Below are 17687 nucleotides of genomic sequence, written 5' to 3'. Positions count from 1 at the left end.
TTCTTGTGTCGGTTGGGTTAGCTATCCATTTCGGTCGATTGCTTTTTGATGGCTAAATGATTTGGTTTGGAAAGAATATCCATCGCATCGAGGTGCCCGTGTCTGATAAGCATGCTTTCTACTTCAAAACCTGTCAAATGTGTTTTATAATTTAGGTGCGTAGTTTTATGACAAATGAAAGGCGTAGATAATTTTCGCTAAAAATGGTTTTGCAGAGGTTTGAAACATTTATATTTTTAAGAGTACTGTTGCTTGCCATGCAAACGTGATGATTGGATCTTGAAGAGAATTGAATGCTCTTTCTAATGATAGCATTTTCAATTGCCAAACCTATCAGGTTAAGCAGCAAATCCCGTGTAATTATTTAGTGGCACATTGTGGACAAATACCATTTTCTCCAGCGATTTTTTCCACATTGTTTTTGATCAATTAGCTTTTCACAATTTTTCCATGAGAGGCGGTACATTTGTCTTGGCAATGGGCGTTGCTTTAACTCTCTCAGTCTGACGGTCACGTAAAAATAAAATAAAATCCAAAATCCGTCCGAAACCTTAATTTTTCAAACAAAAGTGCCCTCACGGGTGCACGTGGCGCGTGCCATCCCCTGCACCGCACACCATTCGATAGCCCGCTCGATTCTCTACACGATGCTGTTTTCCCCGTGACGATCGGGCGCACGGTTACCGAGATATTGCACGGGGACCAGACCCGTGTCGGCCAAAATTAGCCGTTTTCGCCCGATTTCGCACGCCGATTTATACATGTAAAGTCTATGACGCGAATTTGCACTTTTTGGGCACGCGCCACGCGCTCCCTACCAATCCGATCGAGCCCAGACCCCTCAAAGGCACGTTGTCCATCCTTGTTCTATGAGTTGCGTAAACTTCAGCGCGGTAGGTGCAACGGCGTGACCTGTAACCCGCGCTACGTAGCACCATGTCGCGACCTCGGTAACAGACAGAAACTACGTCACCACAAATAGTAATATAGACAAGCGGCTGCGCCACTTGCTTTGCTGCGTGGTAGGAAAAAATTGCGGCACCAGCCAATTTGCTTTCGAATGGTGTTCGTTTCAAATCGATGTGTCGTCTAGAAGCATAGATATGGACGGAAATGTGAAGAGAATTAAAAAACTGCTCTGAGGGCTTCGTTGGATGAAAGTTGGATGGGGTCATAGGGGTCAGCCTTGGTCACTCTGGGTCAGGCCAGGTCACGTAGGACACCTCTCGTCTGATGGGATCATCCCGGACCACTGTTCTACTTTTGCCTCCACCACTACCCCTACCCCTACCACTACCCCTACCACTACCCTACCACTATCCCTACCACTACCCCTACCACTACCCTTACCACTACCCCTACTACTACCCCTACCCCTACTACTACTACCCCTACCACTACCCCTACCACTACCCCTACCACTACCCCTTATCCCTACTCCTACCCCTACCCCTACCACTATCCCTACTACTACCCCTACCACTACCCCTACTACTACTCCTACCACTACCCCTACCCCTACTACTACCCCTGCCACTACCCCTACCCCTACCACTACCCCTACCCCTACCACTACCCCTACCCCTATCCTTACCCCTACCCCTACCCCTACCCTACCTCCTACCACTACCATTACCTACCACTGGGTCATGTCAGGTCACATAATACTTAGATCCAATAAGCATAAAAAAAATCAGACTTTAAAAGTGCTTCTAGCCCTCCTCCTATTCGTACAATTCCATTACGCTCAATCGTTTTTGTCGGAAATGGCGCATTGTGGCAAATGTGGCGCATTGCGACAAACGCGGCGCATCTGAACCTGTTAGTTGAGCATGCATCTTTGCACCAAATTGCACCCATATCGGACCATATTTGACAAAACTGTGCGATTTGCGGCAAAAATGACGCCCTGTGACCAATGTGACGCCTTGCGGCAAACGCGGTGCATTTTTATACTCGCATCGCCAGCTGTTCCCATTGAACGAAAATCAACACATTCTCTGGCCACTTTTTATTCAAATTAATAACTTGCCTATCCGCCAATGCGAGGCACCCGCCACCGATCGGCATGCATTTAGCTCACAAAGTTTGTCGACCCCGGCTCTCTATGAAGATCTACGAACCGATCAAAATTTCATTGGCGCTTTTCCAGCGCGCGCCACGTGCCAACCGTGCACCCCAGCGAGTGGAAACCTAAAAAAGGCGTTGACCCGCTCTGTCACCTAGAAGGTGTGCAAATTTCAGCCTCCTACGACATACCGTCTGCCCTGTAGGCGAGGTTAACCCTATTAGTGGCAGGCTCCTGGCTACCCCTATAAGTGGCAGGGGGGGCTGTTCACGACCCCCCCCCCCCTTGATATCTCGAGATCTAACGGGCCGATTTTCAAAATTCAAACGGCATTCGATTTCGCTCAACGTGATCTACATTTCTAAAAAATAAAAATTAAAAAATGTCAATAGGGGGGGGGGGGGTAGAGGGGGGTAAAAACGGGCAAATTGCAGATACATTTTAGACTGTTTATCACGGTCAGGTTCCTGAACCAATCTTAACGCAACTTTTGCCGATCGATAGAGAATGAACCAGGAATTCACATGGATCCTAAAAATATGCATTTTCAAAAATCATAGGCGGATACAGATCATTGAGATTGGGGGTACACAAAAAGTATAGTAAATAAGGTTTTTGTTGGTACTGTTTCTAAAAAGGGTGGTAATGGTCTTGTTATGTTACAATTTTCTTATGAGAGAACGACTAGCATTGTATTGGTCATGCATAGGCGGTGTCAGGGCACCTATGTTGGGAGGTAAAACATAACCCCCCTTTTTGGACGCCTGGATCCGCCTATTATAGCAAAAACGTGTCAAAAGAGGATGCACAATAACTGTACATGCTATCACATGATACCTTTCATTCACTGTTCGTAAAACTGGTGCAGCATCGTGATCTTCGCCCAAATGACTCGCTTCACGAATAGGATCCCCCAATTTCCAGTGCTCTGGAGCCGCCCCTGGTAAAGTTATGAACTTGAAATTTTCAGGGAATGTGCCCAATTTAGTTTAAGGAAAAGTTAGAAAATTTCAGCATCGTAGCTTCAGCGGTTTCGGAGATATTCCCGAAAAACCTGAGGGGTGGATAAAAACAACCCCCCTGCCACTAATAGGGTTAATTGAACCCACTACACGATGTGCGGACACACAGACTCACAGACTCACAGACAGACGGATTATGTTGGAATAGTAAGTTAGATATGGCTAGGGTAGTGGGAGGATATACCTGTATAACACATCGAGTCTCCAAAAAGGCTCCCATCGGCGGCGGCAAATATACCAATAACGACTTCAACTTGGGCTCCATAATCCATATGCCTTTGTTATGTTGGTTATCATCCTATGATAAGTAGGGTATGAAGTATGAACAGAGGATGAAGTATGAACTTTGAAAGGTAGCGTATGACGAAAAAGAAAATATTTGCCCAACAGATTTAGGTACCTATTTTATCATTGCGAGATCAAACTTCCAGACAGATGTTAAAAGACGATTGCGGTTGCAGGTCATGCTATTAATTAACCCTATTAGTGGCAGGCTCCTTGGCTACCCCTATTAGTGGCAGGGGGGCTGTTTACGACCCCCCCCCCCCCTTGATATCTCGAGATCTAACTGGCCGATTTTCAAAATTCAAACGGCATTCGATTTCGCTCAACGTGATCTACATTTCTAAAAAATAAAAATTAAAAAATGTCAATAGGGGGGGGGGGGTAGAGGGGAGTAAAAACGGGCAAATTGCAGATACATTTCAGACTGTTTATCACGGCCAGGTTTCTGAACCAATCTTAACGCAACTTTTGCCGATCGATAGAGAATGAACCAGGAATTCACATGGATCCTAAAAATATGCATTTTCAAAAATCATAGGCGGATACAGATCATTGAGATTGGGGGTACACAAAAAGTATAGTAAATAAGGTTTTTGTTGGTACTGTTTCTAAAAAGGGTGGTAATGGTCTTGTTATGTTACAATTTTCTTATGAGAGAACGACTACAATTGTATTGGTCATGCATAGGCGGTGTCAGGGCACCTATGTTGGGAGGTAAAACATAACCCCACTTTTTGGACGCCTGGATCCGCCTATTATAGCAAAAACGTGTTAAAAGAGGATGCACAATAACTTTATATGTTATCACATGATACCTTTCATTCACTGTTCGTAAAACTGGTGCAGCATCGTGATCTTCGCCCAAATGACTCGCTTCACGAATAGGACCCCCCAATTCCCAGTGCTCTGGAGCCGCCCCTGGTAAAGTTATGAACTTGAAATTTTCAGGGAATGTGCCCAATTTAGTTTTAGGAAAAGTCAGAAAATTTCAGCATCGTAGCTTCAGCGGTTTCGGAGATATTCCCGAAAAACCTGAGGGGTGGATAAAAACAACCCCCCTCCTGCCACTAATAGGGTTAAAAGTGAGATAAAACCCCACACCGAGGTCCGCAGTCCTCGGCACCAGTACCTATACGCCATCCTCAGTATTTTGAGCTTTTTCCTCATTTATTGTCGACCAAAACCATCAGGTGTGCATCCTGAAAACGGATCTGGGCACCTTGGGTCCACCTGAGGACATTCCTCGCCACCATACATATATGTTTTTTTAAGCTTACCTTATTTTTAGAGTAAATATGTCGCGTCACCATTAAAGTGCTTCAAAGCGGTTTGGTTGTGTTAAGAGATCGACATATGATAACTGCGCCTACCTGTAGGTAGGTAGGTATGTACGTCCTGAAGCCGTTTTCACGACGTGTTATCCGGCGAATGCACCAAACTTGACCAAATGTGCACCAAATCTCTTTTACAACAAATACCCTCATAACATGGATGGATTTCAGTGTATTTATCGAAAACAATGTCTGATGACTTGAAAATCAGGTATAAGCATCTGTGCAACTCAAACTGACAACTCAAACTCAAACTGCGTGCGTGTGCACCTGGGGGCTTTGGGGAATGGGGTGCCCCTTTTGGGGGTGCAGAAGCATTATTAGGGATGCGAAAATGATATACAACTCCACGCCCATGTGCTAGAGCCTCAAAGAAAGGAACAGGACAGCTGAGTCCTTTCTGTCAATGCGGAAATTTAAGCTTCAGCTATTACCCATCTCAAGCGCTGAAATAACATCATTGTGGTTGAGCTTATGACGGCCACTTACTACGCGAACACAGAAATTGATAAACTTTGTATGCGCTGGAGTTGGGCTGCACCATGTGAATACCATATTTTGACTGTACGACTCTTACGACCATTTGGCGTGCGATCATTTACCTAGACGATCTTTTGCTAATACGATCTTTCGTCCATACGAACATTATACTGTACGATCTTTATCACATACGCTCTTTTGGCATAGATCATTTTCCTTGACGATCTTTTGCGAATACGATCTTTTGTCCATACGAGCATTATGTCGTACGATCTTTATCCAGTACGACTTTTTGGCATAGGTACGATCATTTTCCCCGACGATCTTTAGCGAATACGATCTTTTGTCCATACGAGCATTATGTCGTACGATCTTTATCCATAACGATTTTTTGCATACGATCAACTTCCTACGTTCTTCTGCCATACGATCTTCTGCTTTACGATCTTTTGTCCGGTTACCGGTTAGTAAATACATAAAGCGGCTCGAGTGGCGTCATCTATACGCCGAGACTCTTGTCGCCCCGACCTCTGACGGTAGTCGCTGCAGACTACGTGTATATCCATAGGGAGACAGCGGACTGCACGGCAGCGCTCATGCCTCATATCCAGTTTGGAATTACAAACCATCAAAATGACGCATTGCTAATCGTCACGGTGGAGAGGTCGAATGAAACTCCATTGATACTTTCGTAATTTCAACTCCACGCCTACTGGCGAAGAGGTATTAAAAAAAAGATTAACCCACAACGTCCGAACTTGAAATATGTTGTTTCAAAATTATTTTCCAGGAAATAAAATCCGTAGCTCATGGATTTCAGTACGGGGTCTGCCTTTCGCCAGTTGTCTGATGTCGGTAGGTACCCATCAGCCCAGATTCCCGAGCAAGAAATTGAAATAAAGAATGAAGATGGGCTGGTCCCGCCAGAAAGACCGATGACTTCCTACTTAAAGCCTTATAGTTCTCTGTACCTATTTGTCCCCAGCGAGACATCTCCCTAACATCTCCAACACGTTAAAACTGCAATTCATTCTTTAAATGGATCAAAGTTGCAAAAAACTCGACTCATCCAGATAGAGCAGGCGTTGATTCATCCAGCAAGGATCACCATCCGGTCCAGTTCGGACGTGCATGCCTACCCAGTTCGCCTCTGCATTCCGGCCCAAGTCGGAGACCCGTGGCGCCGGCTGGCGGCGGGCAGTGACGTCAGTGGCCGGCAGCGGCCGACCCGCTATGCGGCGCGGGTCATCGGCCGCCGGCCGCCGCGCCGCCGCTGCGCTGACGTGGTGTTGGCCTGTGACGCGGCGCTGCGGTCTCCGGCAGCCGGCCGGCCCCACTCGAGCAGCGGAGACGGGCGGACAGCACGGCTCGGGGGCGGTCGGACCGGCGCGGACCAGTCTCCACCAACCGAGGACCAGTCTCCACCTGCAGTCTGACGTCCCCGGACACAACACACACAGGTGAGCGGTGATCGAGTTTTTCTGTCGTTTTTATCGAACTAGTCAGTCAGCTGATGATCACATTCGCTGACCTAGTGTTAATAGTGGCTTCGTTGGTTCGGGCTGGAAGGGCAGATGTTATAGGTGGGATTCGTTGTAGCCTTGAGAACCATATGATGTAGGTAGGTAGTGCAGTGGCAATCGGTAGCTGTTGATGTTTAGCTAGGTGTACGGGACGTAAACGGTAGAAGATTGACGTTGAGTACATTTAGCAGGCGCTCGTTCCTGGTGAAACTTCTGCCGCCCCGCCTATAACATGTCTAAATGTGTGTAAAGATGCAATCGGGATTTCTGAGGTGCAATGTCCGCTCGTAAGCCGATTTTCACTAAAAACCATTCTCACAGACGGAAATTCGTGCACGTAGTTCCAGCCTCCATTACCTATATATGCTAAGTGCGTCGCCTCCATCGCTGAGCTAAGTAGTTCCAACACTGCATACATAATTTAGATTTCCCGAGCCCCCAATCTGTACAGCATTGGTACAAGTCCCAACACCGTGCCCTTCTTTTGATACCGCGCCGGGCCAGGGTTCTGTGCCGCTCCCGTGGGCACTGTGCCGCTCCCGAGGACACTGACGCTCCCTCGGGCACTGTGCCGCTCCCGTGGGCACTGTGCTGCTTCCCGTAACACTGTGCCGCTCCCGTGGGCACTGTGCTGCTTCCCGTAACACTGTGCCGCTCCCGTGGGCACTGTGCTGCTTCCCGTAACACTGTGTCGCTCCCGTGGGCACTGTGCTGCTTCCCGTAACACTGTGCCGCCCCCGTGGCCAGTGTCGTGACGCCGCCCGGTGCCGTACCGTGACGCCGTTTGGCACACGTGGCAGAAAGCAGAGCGTCCGTAGCAGAAGGTAGAGCGTCCGTGGCAGAGGGTAGAGCGTCCGCGGCAGAGGGTAGAGCGTCCGCGGCGGACCGGCGCGGTGGCGGACGCCGGACCGTGGCATCCGCCGGTGGGCCGAACGGGACCGAGAGATCAGCGGTATGGCACCGGGAGAACCAGCGGTATGGCACCGGGAGACCAGCGGTATGGCACCGGGAGACCATTGGTCTGGGTCTAAACCAGATGGGATGGTCTCAAATGGCAAACAAATTGCCACTTTTTATTCGCCACATTCACCACAAAATGTAAGATAGCTGATCCTTTGCGCATTTGGAGCCTATGTAAAAGTCGAGCTCGAGGCGCATTTTTCGTAGGTACCTAATGTCATCTCATTCGGAGAAGTACCTAAATGAGGCGGCATTGAGACATTTGCCTCACTTTGATAAGCATTAAACGGTCACGGGTTGGAAAAAATACGGATTTTGTCTCAAATAATTCGTCATTATTTCTATGTTCGTTGGCATGTTGAGGAATCAAAACTGTCATTTACTTGATAAACAAATATTTTTTTATAAATACTAGGTTGTTGGCATTTTATCACTACCTACCTACACATTGTTATATAGAAGGGGTTATCGTGGAGCTGGCGATGGACAGGAACTGCCACTTGCTCGTCTTCGACGAGCCTGGCGTTCTGCTTCCTCGGACGTCCCTCAACTAAGATAAATGCCAAGGAGCCCCTCTGAAGGTCCCTAAGTTAACTATGCCCCTCACTGAATGTCTAACTAACTAACTAACTAACTAAATGTCTCTTAACAACCCGCGCGGCGCTGGGGGAGGGAAATATTACCCACCCTCCCACCCCCTCACCCTCCCGGATTTTCGCGATAACTCCTGAACCGCATAAGCTATCAACACGAAACTTTCAGTATCTTCTTTTGCATCAATTTGACACATGCTGTGAAAACAAATGCGAAATTCTTCGGAAACTTTTGGGAAAAAATGACGTCACTATACGCGATTTTCGGTCCAAAATTACAGGCCAATTTTCAGACACTTCTCATTCATTGAATAAGCCATTTAAAAATTTTAAAACATCACAAGACGCAGATGTTGAGTCATACAAAAAAGCTATCTCAAATTTTCAAAATTTTGAAGTTTTGACCTTGAAATTCCCAAAAACATCATAGGTCAAAAATTAAAAAACAAAAACATCCCAAACAACTAGAAACAATTTTTTTTAAAGAACTGAAATTAAAAATCGTAAAATGTGTGTCATGCATGTATGGACTAGCTATATGCGTTTTGCATGCCAAAATTCAAGTCAATCGGTTCAAAAATGGCTGATATCGTCCAAAATCTTCGAAAATGTCCATAGGCAGTGGTCGATAAAACTTCCAACGTGCCAACGCTCGTTGGAGCAAGATATTAGCAATACTTGGAAGAGCTGGAGACAGTCCGCCCGTCTACATGGATGCTTCCTTACGCCTAAAGTACAGCATTGACTTATGACTTACTACTCGTCCGGTGCTGTTATCGGCTGCTCGGTACCGCGTGTATGTTCCCTCATTCACTCCTGGTCACCCTTCGGTCACCCCTCGCTGGGTCGGGCCAGTCGGCTATTTTTATCCTCTTTCCGGCTAGGCCACCCGCTAAGCTCCCGCCGTGCCGCGCCGTCTGCGAGGGACCTGACCCTTCTGCCGGCAGAGGTTTCTCCAGGTGTCTCCAAGGAGCCATCGTAGCGCTAAGGGTGTGCTCCGCATACACATACATTGATTTTCGCCCTTACTAGCAGGGCCGCTGGCACGCGTTGGCAGCGCCCTGCGGGCATTTTTTCGCTTAGGGTCATTTTGTGGTGAGGAGGATCAGAAAATCACCCTTCCAACTTTCTCCAGGCCTGGGTGTTTTATCGAGCGCGCCTGAAAACGCACAGTGGACCGAAATCACACTTCGATTGCGTTACTTCGTATTAGGTAATACGATAAAAAGTCCGCTCTTTTCTCAATCAATAAGGACAAGTGCGTTAACCCTCGCCCGTAAACGGCGATCTGCCACCTTCGCCCATGCAGGGGGGGGTTGGTGCGACCCCCCCCCCCTTGGCGTTTGAAAACGGAGCGTCGTAGAGCTTAGCGGAAAAGACCAACGGATTGCTCTCGCCGAGATCTCGCGATTGGTGGTATATTTTTTGGTCCTAGGTCAACATTTGACCTACTTTTGACCGGTCAAAGGTCAAATTTTCGGAAAAATAGACTTTTTTCAACTTTCCGCGGCGATTGCGGCAAAACGGTGGGAGATATCGACTTGAAACCTTCACTATCGTGTTCCTTGATCAATTCTCTATCGTTTGGTATGTATTTCGTTTCCCTAGCTCTAAAAATGGCGCGTTGGGAGCGCCGGAAGTCGGCAAGGTCACAGTCGGCGGCAGAAATTCGAAAAATCAAAATTTAAATTTTTGAAATCTGATTGTATTTTTGGATTTGGAAGGTCCATTTGCTCCCTATAGAAGCTAATATTGCTGCATATTTCCATTGAGGTGACAAGAATTAGCAAAATAGTGGTTCGGGCGCTTTTCAAAAATAGTACCGGACGCTGTTCCTCTTGTGACGTCATAGCTCCGTGACCTGACCTGACCCGGTCAAGTTTCTTATACCAGTGGTCGGCAGGTCCTCCGGGGTCGTGCCCCCTTTTTTGGCGCCAGGCAGGGCCATTACCCCCACCTACCAGACCCCATTGCTGATACAACCACGGTTACTGAAATTCCATACTTTTCCGTGACTCTTTGGGTACCATATCTGCGAGAAACCGCAGGCCCCCTCCCCTGCGGTTTCTCGCAACTATCTCAAAAACGTTGGCACGGAGCGCCACCATTTTGGAACAATTGATCATACATCGTTTCTGCAGATGTTGTGAATATTTCAGACCAAAGTCACTCAAGGTCAGGTCACCAGATCAGTGAGGTCACGTCTAAAGACTGTGACGCCTGCTTTAGCTGCATTGAGTGACAGGTCTCTTTCAAACTTTCAGGAATTGATAAAGGCGACAGCATGTACAAAATTTGTATCTCGGAGATTTGATGTCGGTGACCAAAGTTAAGGTCAATTTCACACCCTCTCCCATTATCAATGAAAGAGGGCGCAAAGTAAATGGTAGAAAATTGAAAGGCGCCTCTTTTGGACCAGTGTCATTCCTAACACTGTGACACTCTTATTTACAAGTACCTAAACATGACCGCTGAACCGGAAAATTGCACCCGTAACCCCGCTGTATGTCCCTGAGGTCATTTCAGGTCATGAATGGTATCTAACAGCTTTTCGCTAATAACTTTTGATAAAGGCATGCCAGAGCGATGAAAATGCCTTAGATGTGTTCAGCTCGACGATACGGATCGACTGATGTGCAACAAAACAAAACCTTCGATGTTTCTCGACGGGAGGATCACGATGCTGATAAAAGTGAGCTCCTGCAAGTTTTGAGTGACAAGTTATTTAAGAAAAACTATCAGCAAGCAACGTACATTTTGGCAGTTTTTGTCTCCTGCAGGCTAAACCGTTAATCTTCGGTTGAATCTGAGGGCAGGCATCAGAAAAAACGTTAAAGAGAGCTATCGAATGCGTTTTTCCGCAGCGCTGTAGCTCTATCCTTTCCTGAGCTATAGGCCAGTTTGTCGAAAACTGTCAAAGGTTGACCTGGAAATTGGCGAAATTTTACGTTCGATGACCTCTGGTGACCTGACCTTTGATTTGACCTAAAAAGTGACCATTATTTTTTTTCTTCATCATTTCTTACGCTCTTTCGATCGCCGACTACGGCGTTTCGCTAGTGACCCAGGAGCCAAGTTAGTACGGGGTGTTCAACCTCCACCTCCAGCAGGGCGTGGAAATCCAGGAGCCCCAGCGGGGCGCGGGTTAACCCCCATACGTATAGGGGTAGCGGGTATTTTTCGGGAATAGATCACGTTAAAAGGGTCGGATTACGAAAAAACTGTACCATCGAGCCGATCATTTTTATCTGTCCTGAAAATGGCATGACCACTGAAAATGGCATGTGAAAACGCCAATACCCGAATAACCGTTGATTTGTGGGATCTTTCTTGAGATCATGGCAGGCCACAAAATCTCACTTCAAAAAGTTACAGCAGGACCCGATTTACTCGGCAGTTGTTATTGACCTATGGAAGGTCACCCAATGACCAACGACCTTTAAATTGGGTAGCAGCGGCTGCTTATCTTCACGGGCAACACGCTCAATTTTTCTGCAAAGCTCCAGCTCAGAGACCGAGGTGCCCAGGTCAGGGTGCCATGGACGACTCCTCTCCCTTGCGTTAGTGACTGTGAAAACGCCAATAGACGAGCGCCGGTTGGTACATGACAGTTACTTTCAACGACTGTACGGAATGGTGAGCAGCTACATGAAAATTGACATGCGCCAGCTCATCAGTTCATGCTTTGTGCGTTTGACCTCGACTAATCTTTGAATCCTGGGGCACAACAGTTGCGATGTTTGTCCCATCAAGGGAGCCATTAAATCTAAAAAAGATGAGGCTTTCTCAGAGGCCCTCATTACCCCCCGCCGAAGGGCGCCATTACCCCCAAAGGGGGCATGCCCCACCATTTGCCGACCCCTGTCTTATACCATATGATAGCCAATACTTGCCCCAACATGCATGGGAAGTTTCATCACGATCCATCAACCGATGTCCGTACCACCGGCAGGAAACCTCGGGCGTTGGCACTCAGTTTGTGAAAATCCGGCCGGAGGCTGTTCCCTTTGTGACGTCATAACTCCGTGACCTGACATGACCCGGTCAAATGTTTTTTATCAAAAGATGCGCAAGGTTTGCCCCATAAGGTACCCCAAATTTGGCGGCGCTGCGCGCCGCCGTTTTTGCACTATTTCCGAAAAACCTCAGGGGGGGGGGGGTTGCACCAACCCCCCCCTACATGGGCGAGGGTTAAAGCACACATATAAACTTTTAAATTAAAAGCTTTAAAATGCTAAATTTCAACATCTCTAAGCTGATGATAATCGTTAGTTGTTTCAGACTTTGGCGCGAAAACGTAGGCATTCAGATCCACCGTGCGACCGGTCACCGTATGCAGTGGTGTGATGGTGTGAGTTGGGGAATCAAGGCCGTATGGGGAGAAGGTGAGGAGATACCGGTGTGCCGACGCGGCAGTGAATTTTCAGGATAGGTAGCAAAAGGCTCATTCCCAGACGTTGTGCCAAATTTTGGGGAGCTACGCGACGCCAACTTTTACGCTATTCGCGAAAAAAAAAACTTAGGGAGGCTGCCCCCCCCCCCCCGCCAGGCGAGGGCTAAGTTGGAGACAGTGATGGGACTAAGATGTTCGTTGGAGCAACTCCAAGCATTTTATCGACCTCTGTCCATAGGTAAAATGCTAAAAATCGTTCTTGACCAGAGTATGCAACACAGAAAGATAAAATATCACCATTGAACTCCCCCTAAAATGATGCATCCAAAGAAACCTTTTTATGGCAAAAATAACAATTTTGACATTTTACCTCTGTTAACTGAGCAAATATTCATGTCTTGGCCTTTAACCTGACCCTGACCTCAGATTTACCCCCCCCCCCCCCCCCAGCGCCGCGCGGTCGGCTGGAGACCCCAGCGCCGCGTGGGACTGTGGTGGATAAATGGTCTCTCACCATCAGTTCATGTCTGCCTGTCTGATACTTCGCCCGTCTCTGACATCCCGGCGCAACCGTGTGTCCCACAGAGGCTCCAAGATGCGCGCCGCTCTGCTGCTGCTGCTGGCGGCCTCCGTCTGCGCCGAACAGGCCTGTCGCGGGCCCGACTGCAGCGGCTCGGACAGCGAGGGCGCCGGCAAGTACTCCAGGGAGAAGAACCAGCCCAAGCAGGAGATCCGCGCGCAGATGGCCAAGCTGCAGTCGGCGCTGCTCAACCTGATGAAGGACCCGTACAACCCGGAGGTGCTGCGCTCCTCGCTGGCCGACCTCGCGCTCTTCGCCGACACGCCCGAGGGGAAGCGCTTCCTCGAGCGCTTCGGCGATGTGATGGACGGAAATGGCGGCGGCGCAAGCGGTGCCCTGATCCGACAGATCTTCGGCTCGGTCCTCGCTGGCAACGTGGACTTCAGCAAGCTGATGACAGACGGCATCAGTGCCAGCACGCTGGCCACCCTCGCCACCGGGCTGCTGAAGAAGGACGGCGGCGGAGGCAACGGCATCAAGATGGAAGACCTCAAACCGATCATGCAGAACTTCATGCAGGTCATCAAGGACGAACAGGCGAGTCCGTTCCTGCTTGATCGGCTCACCGACGCGTTTAAGGAGACCATGACCGAAGCTGAACTGAAAAAGTTCGAGAGGTCGGCGGCGGGTGTGCTGGGAGGCATCAAGGCCGCCAGTAACCTGGACGACTCGGACTTCGTGTACGACCAGAGCGCGCTGGAGACGTTCGAATCCTTCATGCAAGACTTTGTCGACGAGCAGGAGTGGGATTGGTCTCGGACCGGTTCTACCTTCATGCGGGAGGTCAAGAAGGTGATGCGCGCGTTCCCGGGCTCCGAGGACCAGATCGGTCGCCTGCTGCCGTCTCTGATGGAGGTGATCGCTGACGAGAAGCCCTCTGAGAAGGAGCTGCCAGAGATCATTACCAACTTTGGCGGTATCCTTGGCAATGCCGTGAAGAAAGACAGCGCAGAGCCGGAGCTTGTGAAGCTCATGCTGCAGAAGCTAAAAACACCACTCGACGAGAAAACAAAACAGAGCGAGCCAGAAAATGAGGCGGTCGTTGAAGAGGAAAATCCGGAGGATAATGAAATCGACACTGAGCCAGTGGAAGACGTGAAGTCGAAGGCTAAATCTCGCGACGAAGCACCCAAGACTCAAGAAAAGAAGGCCACCATCAGTGCGGATGAGGTTCTCAAAAAGGCCGAGGACATGGTTAACAAAGTGCCAGACCTGTCAAAGCTGACTGACTCGCTGAGCGCCATCGCCAACGACCCCGTGGCACTGCAGGCCCTGATGATGAAGGCCGCAAGCGGTGGCCTGGACATGAACAGCATATCCAGCATGCTGCCGGAGGTGGACGGAATGGAAGACATCACGGCCTACCTGGGCCAGATCCAGAACAGCAAGGACGAGAAGGAGGTGGCCAGCCACTTCCACGCCGTGATGGACTCTGTCGGCGACGCGTTCAGTCTGCTGAACAGCGAGGACATCCGGCGGTCGGCCATCGAGCAGGGTCTGCCCTACATCCGCATGGTGCACGACTTCCTCAAGGAGCCGCTGGCGCTGATGAAGATCCAGATGGGCGTGGCGTCGCTGGCGAGTATGTACGACACCTCTGTGGAGAAGCTGATCGACATGGCGGCGCCCATTGTGGAGGAGTACGCCGAGCCCATGGGCATCCAGCTGGACTTCAAGAGCTTCTGCGACGACACGCACAAGTTCTTCCTCAAGGTGTACAACGAGGTCTACCAGTCGCGAAAGAGTCCCATCAAGAAGCTGTCGGGTGTGAAGGAGGACCAGTACATCGTGGAGACGGTGGACCACTCTGTCGGCGAGCCGGTGATGTTGGCCTACAGCGCCTACCGCCAGGTACGCCGGCGGCCCGAGTGCCTGCTGCAGGCGCTCTGTCGCGCCAACCGAGAGGCCAAGGAGACAGACGCCGGCGCGTACGGGGTCCGCAGCACCGTCACAAAAAGCATCAGGTGAGACGCGCGCTCCGCGAGCCGAGCATGCAAAAACGCTGGTTCAGCCGGATGCTGATACCATTAGGGGCGAATGGTTTTTCCAAGTCCCTTGTATGTTTACCTACCGTAAAAAATTACTGTGTTGTTTTTAGGGCCATGTTAGATGAACGTTTGTTTTCTCTTTTACTTTTGACGCGCTTTTTCGCGTTTCATACTGCAATCTCCACACGTCCATTACAGAACCTGCAAGTGGTATTACCAAACACTTGATGCGTGTTATCCACATGTTATGGTTTACCAAAATGTCGAGAGTCTCTCGATTCCACAATAATGCGTGATGTTCACAACTCAGGTGCCCGTAAACCTCTCCTTTGTTTCTCTGGTGTTTCTTCTTCCCCACTCCGGCTGTGACCGCCTGTTGCGCCTGTTCCCGCTGTGACTGTCCCAATATGGCCGACAGCCGGCTGTTTGGCATGCTCCTGGCCTCTGTGGAGCACGAGATGGACTCAGTGGTGCACGACCAGGTCACCGAGGCTGTCGCCGAGGGACAGGCCGACGGCAACTGCGAGGTGAGCTAGCCGCTGGGCGTCGAGGACGCGCAGTACGCGAGGGGGACGCGCGAGGGAAGTCATTTTGACGGAGTCTGCTCGGGTTCCTTTTTATCTGAATGGGATAATTATGATAAGTGGTCTGCGCGGCCTCCTCCGGCGTTTAATATAAAAAATAATCATAAACGGCGGATGATGTATGAACTAGATATGATGCTCAATAAAGATGCGATAATAACAAAAGTGCGATAATATAGCACATTGCATGGATGATGTGCATTGTGCAAGACTGTCTTTACGTGTCTACTTTATAACGACGATGTGCCACTGTGTGCCACATAGATATGTGCCGCGATTTAATGTGCTCCGAATTCCTTGCACTAACGTAGCGACAGCTATGCTGGCTGTTTAGCGCTCTTTTCAAAGCTAACACGTCTGTCGAACTCTTTCCTCCCACAGAAGCTGTACCCGGCCGACTGTGACGAGGAACCGGAGGAGCTGGACGTCATCTTCTGAGGCCGACCCGGCGTCACTCGGTCGCGTGACGTGACGCGATGACGTGCCGTGACGTGACGCGGGTGTGACTCGGCCGTGACTGCCGGGCGCGGCGGCCCGTGCGAACCGTTACACAGTCGCGACAGCCTCCCATCCGAGCCGCTCCAGCCCGGAGCGGGCCGCAGAACGGTGCCTCGATCAGTGGATCCCGCTGAGTCACTATACGCGGGCTCGGAGGCAGGAAAAGCTCAATGCTGTGAGTGATGCGTCAGTCGGTCTGGTGAATTCCGTCAGGTGAAGATGAAAAGAGGGCATTGCGCTGTAGTCAACAGTTGTTTAAACCGAGATGAGATGTATTCTGACGGCATGGTTTAGCCTGAATCACGTTGCGTCTGTCTCGATAATTTACTTCGACTGGACGGTTTTCAAAGACTTTAGGAATATCACCAGTGTGGGTCGTTACTTCCTGCACAACTTCCTTGCCTGCTTGCGACTGACTAAGAACGCACATTTATAACGTGCATGATCATCACAGATTGTAATCGTGTTTGTTATGCAATGAAATATATTTTCATAGAAATTGTGTTAATATTGATATGCACGCATCATTGAAATGCATACAGGTTCCTCGACTTGACTGATGAAACGAAATGTCTTAAATGGCATATCTACAAGGTATGCAAAAATGTCTATCGGTCATTGTTAAATCACAATACAGTCCGTTTGTCGCCCATAGATGCCTGCGCTTCTCTCGTTTCTGTATTGAAGCCTGTTGAACATTTATCATTGTGTAGTGCTTTCCTGTGAAAAACGTGCCTACTGTAAAGCGTTGATGGAGCACTTCTCTCGGCAATTCTGATGCATTATAGAACTTTAACAATCATTTCCCACGCTGAAAGCTCGTCAGGTGTCGACGCCCTAATAATGGGACTAGCCCGATTCTTCGTATGTTGACTTGTGTTCCGCCCGCCCTTCAAGGACACTCAGAGAAGGTGTGGATCAGTTTGTTATCTCATTTTTAGGTGTCTGCAGCGCGCGTGTGTGTGCGTGTCCGCGTCTGTCTGGGTGTTTGTAATGATACTCTGACATTATGTGAATGCGATTGGCTGCAATATAACTTGTATTACGTGACTTCTGTGTTAAGTAGGTACTTGTGGATAGTTGTCATTCGTCATGAGTGACAAATTTTGCGCACCTTCCTGGGAGAACAAAAAAACAGTTAAATATTGTTGTTATTTATTGTTATGTTGATTATTATTCATTATTAATTATTGTTGTTAATAGTTATCAATTATCAATAGCTATCAATTATCAATTATTTGTTAATATGAATTATTCCAATTGAATGATAGGTAATTATCAAATCAATAATTACGACAATCGATGATTTTGTTATCATTTCACACAAGGATTTCACCTGCGTTGCGGATTGCCTAAAAAAAGTATATCTGTTAGGTTTGAAA

At 48.8% G+C, this 17687-nt stretch overlaps 1 protein-coding gene across 1 annotated transcript in view; it reads left to right on the top strand.

The window, feature by feature from the left end:
• LOC122384649 overlaps window positions 1–17355 on the top strand; it is a 58393-nt gene extending 41038 nt beyond the window's left edge. The window contains exons 3-6 of the mRNA XM_043372248.1: window positions 6510–6646; window positions 13241–15199; window positions 15642–15750; window positions 16189–17355. Of these exons, the coding sequence (XP_043228183.1) occupies window positions 13251–15199; window positions 15642–15750; window positions 16189–16245 (2115 nt within the window). The 5' untranslated portion in view covers window positions 6510–6646; window positions 13241–13250 and the 3' untranslated portion in view covers window positions 16246–17355. The remainder of the gene's footprint in view (window positions 1–6509; window positions 6647–13240; window positions 15200–15641; window positions 15751–16188) is intronic.
• Window positions 17356–17687: the final 332 nt, after the last annotated feature.

This window comes from Amphibalanus amphitrite, unplaced genomic scaffold, assembly GCF_019059575.1.
Source record: "Amphibalanus amphitrite isolate SeventyFive unplaced genomic scaffold, NRLGWU_Aamphi_draft 000195F_arrow, whole genome shotgun sequence".
NCBI classification, from domain to species: Eukaryota; Metazoa; Arthropoda; class Thecostraca; order Balanomorpha; family Balanidae; genus Amphibalanus; species Amphibalanus amphitrite.
This window is presented reverse-complemented; position numbering and strand designations above follow the sequence as displayed.